Raw genomic sequence first — 4840 nt, 5'->3', positions numbered from 1 at the left:
TAAGAAGTACCTCACACACTTCTAAGCAGCTGTGGAGCATGCATAAAGTATTTATGCCACTGATGTGACAGAAAGTGAAAGGTGCTATCAGAACCTAAGGAAGAAATAACTGGACAGAGAACAGTTACTTTCAGATAAAAGGGAGTTTGAGGAGGAGGTTGCCTTGGGGCTGGAGTGTTGACAAGCAGCAGGATTTGGGTATGAAGCAGAGGAAAAGGTGGCACCATCATCACAACAGCAAGAAGTAGGAAAACAGCCCACTATAGGATGGTGAAGACTCTACATTGCTAACTCACAAGGAGCTTTGGGACTAAGTAGCTTTAGTCAACGCTGAGAGTCAACGCTGATACATTTGTTCAGTGCAGATTGGAGAAGCTTGAAACTTGCCTGAGAAATTTCTTCACAAAGCCATGAAGAGCCTTTCACTGTCTTTGAGCAGGAAATAAGAGCACCTCCACTTACTTGCAGTTGGTAGGAAGGAGCACTGATTTACACCTCTAAGGTTAGTCTACACACCTAACACTGATCTACCATCCAAACCCCAAAAGCATCAAGATGTTCCTACTTCCCAACATTGAATACCAGGAAGTGGTCATGTGGCGGGCCTCCACCATATTGAAAAGAATGCCTTGGGTGACATCCATCAAGATGCATTGTGTTCATAAACTGCTCTGTTGAATGGCAACGCCTTTGCACAACTACTTAAAGATAATAAAGATATATATATATATATGATATATATATATATATATATGAAAAGATATATATATATATATATATGAAAAGAAAAGAATGCCTTCTAAGAAATGAGCTATGCTAGGATTGGTTTTGGAATTTGTCACCAGGTTTTAAGGCTTCATGTCTATCTTCTCCACTGTTTTAATGTGGTTTAAACTACGTAAATGAGAATTACTTCTGGCTGATGTCAGAATAGAGTCCCATCTGCGGAACAAATTAATTTCCACAGAAAATGTTGAATAATGGCCTTATTTGTATGGCATCTCCACTAGCAAAGCAGCCTGTAGATCCACAGAATGCCTGGTAAAATAGATGCCCCTCAGAAGGGAATGTTCACAAAAATGGAATGCATAATAGAACATATCATATTATGACCGCAGGCATTAATTTCCTAATCATAAGGGCATCGGAATCCTTTAGAGCATAGGAAACATAACTCTATTCCTTAAAAGGAATGAAATGAGGAAGATAAAAATCTTCCATTAATGTTACAAAGGAACAACAAGTCCAAGGTGAAGAAATAGAGCTGGCGCTTTGAAAATGAGATGTAGGATGATGGACAGTTTGGAAATGAAATAAAATTAAGTACAACAGAGACAACCACTTAGAAGATTCAGCAGCAATGAGTATTTATTATTTTGAATGAAATGCACATTAGACTTTTATGTAAAAAAATCATCAAAAGTGCTATATCAGATTAATATTAATTTAACCCCCCACCTTCTGTTACCTATACCTTTTATTTTTAATTCTGACGCATCATTATAATCTCCTAACACTGTCCAATGTTAAAATATATATATGTAAAAAATTAATTCTTCAAGATAAAGTACCACCGGTGATGAGTTACTGAAAGTAAAGAATAAAAATGAGTGCCAGAGAATCAACTTACTGAAACAAAAAAATAAATCAGAATTTCAAAGATGTATGCAAATTCTAAGGCAATGTAGACCTTTCAGGAGAACATTTGTATAATATAACTTCTTACAGAATGTGGGTTCTTTCTTTCAAAGGCAGGTATCTGATGTGCCAGGGCTATTTTTTAATTATTTTTTTCTCATCATTTCTTGGCTACTTTTCAAGATGAGCCAAACGTCTAATATTGTCCACAGCCCCCAAAACGTTTAACTTAAAGAGAGAGCGGACTCCTCTGTCCCAGAAATAGCCCTTAGGATTAAGCTTGTCATTAAAGGAGATGTTCACAGAGAAGACAGCTCATTCTTCACCAGGAGAGATTTCCCCCTCCTCTCACAGCCCTCCTGCCTTCCTCCTACCCATTTGTCCAGTCTGCTCCAAAGTCAAGCCCATTCATTCTCTCCCGCACCGGTCCTGGATGAAATCGGCTGACCAAGTGAGAACAGGATCTTGGGGCCCCTTAGCCAGTTTGGTCTCATTGAGTCTTTAAGCAAACAAGCTTCTCTGATTCACCACCAGAGCCGTCTGGCTCTCCCGCCTCTTGGCTTTCTTGTTCCTCTGCCTCACTTTCCAACAAAGAGCACTGGAAGCTAACAGAAGAAGTCCAGAGGACAGAAGGACCAGGCCGAAGATGGAGATGATGGAGCCATGGGAATTGAAGCTGTAGGCCACGGCGGTGACCACGACGCCAGCGATGAAGACCACCACGGCGAAGGGGATGATGCAGCGGTAGCAGGAGAGCTCTGCGCCCCCCGTGGCAGCCATCAGCTGGACCTCGGTGACCAAGGGGACTGTGGTGACCACAACTTCGCTCTTGGGGTTTTTCTCCATTATCACTGGGGTGAGAGACTTTGGGACCCCCAGGATCTCCTTTACAGGCTCTTCTGTCATGTTTACAGCGACAGTGCTGAAAGCTGAGTTCACAACCTAGGCACGGAGAAGCTCACCAGGGTGGCGGCAGCTAGGAAGAAACAGACAGGAGAAGGAGTCATCAGCTACCAGCACCAGCATAGACCTTGTAGGTGGATGGAAATTGCTACAGGGGTCTCTCCTTCCCAGGAGGCTTTGGGGCCTCCTGGGAATCAAACTCAAGTTCTATCTTTTCCCTCAATGTTGCATTCTCTGCAATGGGCACCATGAAGTGGATAAACATAAAGAAAAGAAAGGTATCAAAAGCAACAAACTTTTTCGTGTGCTCCCCCCCTCTTTTTAAATAAACTTTTCTGCTTTGTTTATTGCTTTTCTGTTCTGTAAACACTTGGCCAATTTCGTCAGGCATAACAAGCATTCCTTCCAAGCTATCACCCCATTCACTGCTGGCAAAAATCAGTGTCAAGCCAAGGAGCCAGTGCACAAATTACCAACTTCCATTTTTCTCCAACTATCAATGAGTCTTCATCCTGCTCCTATTCAACTTGGGGACATTTTTATTGTACTCTCTGCCACCCTCGTCCCCCACCAGATGGGCAGTTCAGAAAAAAACAAAAACAAAAACGAAAAAACCAAAGACCCAAAAGCCATTGACAGCGAGATTAACCACATTTGTAACTAGAAATGTTGAAATCATCTAGCCATTTTTAAAAGGGAAAAATAAGAGTTGATTTAAGAAAAAAAAATTTTTTTCCGTCATGGGGCCTAAAGTTGGCCTGGGCGCTGTCTCTCAGTTCTTCAGCTCAAAGCTAGCACTCTACCATTTTGGGTACAGCACCACTTCCGGCTTTTTCTGCTTATGTGGTGCTGAGGAATCGAACCAGGGCCTCATGCATGCAAGGCAAGCGCTCTACCACTGAGCCACCTTCCCAGTCCGATGTTTTTAATTTTTTTAGGTAACAAGTTCATGGATGTAAAATTTTGTCCTTTCTCATGTTAAAGTCAAATACTCTAATAAGATAATTAGCCATCAATTTACAAATTTTCTATGAAACTCGAGGTGGAATTTTGATATTACATGTACTGTGACATGCTTACACACGGTAGATGCCAATAAAGTTTGAAAAATATATCCCTCCCCAAGCCCTCTCGTGTGCAAAATTTGCTCCTTTTCAGGTGTTTTGAACCTGAGCATTTCAGAACAAAATGAGAGAACCTCAATCAAAAGCACCTGGTTAAAAGGCTTCTGGAGGAAGCCACTGGGAAGTCTGCTCACTGCCCAGACATGTAGTCATTGTCTTGTGTCCTCAAGAAGCTAAGTAGGCTATGACTCAAAAGAGTTTACTGGGAGACACTAGAGAGTGTTTCCATGAGCTTAATCTTTTGAATATAGTAAGCATCAATTGAATAGAAACAGTAGCCCCAAATCTAACATCTCTCCCTCTCCTTCTTCCAATCCTGGGAGGTCAAAATGTCATTTTCTGAGCAATGAAGCAATTAGTGCTGTCTACTTGTGGGTAAGCTTTAACCACCAAACAAATGAATCACTGCTGTTCAATAATACCCTAAAGAAATACTGGCTGGGCCAGTTAAAAAAAAAAAAAGTTGATTTTTTTTATCTGGGATAAAAGTTTTAAAATCTTCACCCCTTCCCCCAAAGCTAAGATTGTGCTAACCTGAAAAAAAAAATAAAGATATTTTTCCCCAAACTATTCACACATACCTCTGAGAGCTGCAGTCCATTTCCAGGGAAACCACTGGACTCGGAGGTTAAAAAAATAAATTAGCGATGGTTGAATATCTTCCTGCAACTTCTAGAGAATTTCCTGTCACGGTGGGGCTGTCACCAAAATAACAAGTCAAAGATCTGTGGGGGGAAAAGAAAGACCAATATTTGATTGCAGGTTTAGTGTGGAATCCTGAAGCTCTTCTTTCAAACTACCTCTGCTCCAAATGACGCTCGTCTTTTCCTCCCTTCTCTCTTTTTATTCCCTCCCCCCTCCGGTCTGCTCCTCCCTATCTTTTTCCCCCCCTTCCTTCTTTTCCTTGCCAGCAGATTCCGAGTTTTGGCTTCCCTCAACTCTGCTCAGTGACATGATAAGTCAAGATCATTTCTACAGAGTCCCTGGAGACAGGAGCCAGCGTTGACTTTTATTTCTCTCACAGCGTTTACTAAGCAGGCTGCTTTGAATTACTCATTTTTTCCCCCAGCCAACCTCCAGATCTTCCTCCCGCCCATCAGGCATTTTCATAAGAGAATCCCAGAGTCAGCTTGCCGATCCGCTGCAGGGACAGAGCTGAGGGACTGGAGCTCCAC

At 41.9% G+C, this 4840-nt stretch overlaps 1 protein-coding gene across 1 annotated transcript; it reads right to left on the bottom strand.

Annotated features, from left to right (window-relative positions):
* Positions 1 to 1380: 1380 nt before the first annotated feature.
* Tmem100 (transmembrane protein 100) lies at positions 1381 to 4486 on the bottom strand. Its single transcript, XM_013037781.1, has 2 exons — positions 4247 to 4486; positions 1381 to 2614 (listed from the first exon to the last, which is right to left on the bottom strand). The coding sequence occupies exon 2, from the start codon at positions 2542 to 2544 to the stop codon at positions 2140 to 2142; it is 405 nt and encodes a 134-aa protein (XP_012893235.1). The 5' UTR covers positions 2545 to 2614; positions 4247 to 4486; the 3' UTR covers positions 1381 to 2139.
* Between the last annotated feature and the right edge of the window lie 354 nt (positions 4487 to 4840).

The sequence above is a fragment of the Dipodomys ordii genome, unplaced genomic scaffold (genome assembly GCF_000151885.1).
Source record: "Dipodomys ordii isolate 6190 unplaced genomic scaffold, Dord_2.0 Scaffold7, whole genome shotgun sequence".
Lineage (NCBI taxonomy): Eukaryota > Metazoa > Chordata > Mammalia > Rodentia > Heteromyidae > Dipodomys > Dipodomys ordii.
The sequence above is the reverse complement of the archived record's forward strand: the minus strand, read 5'-3'. Positions and strand labels throughout refer to the sequence as shown.

Excerpts from the sequence above, each read along its gene's own strand:
- Tmem100 (XM_013037781.1), bottom strand. The coding sequence starts at position 2,544 with ATGACAGAAGAGCCTGTAAAGGAGATCCTGGGGGTCCCAAAGTCTCTC.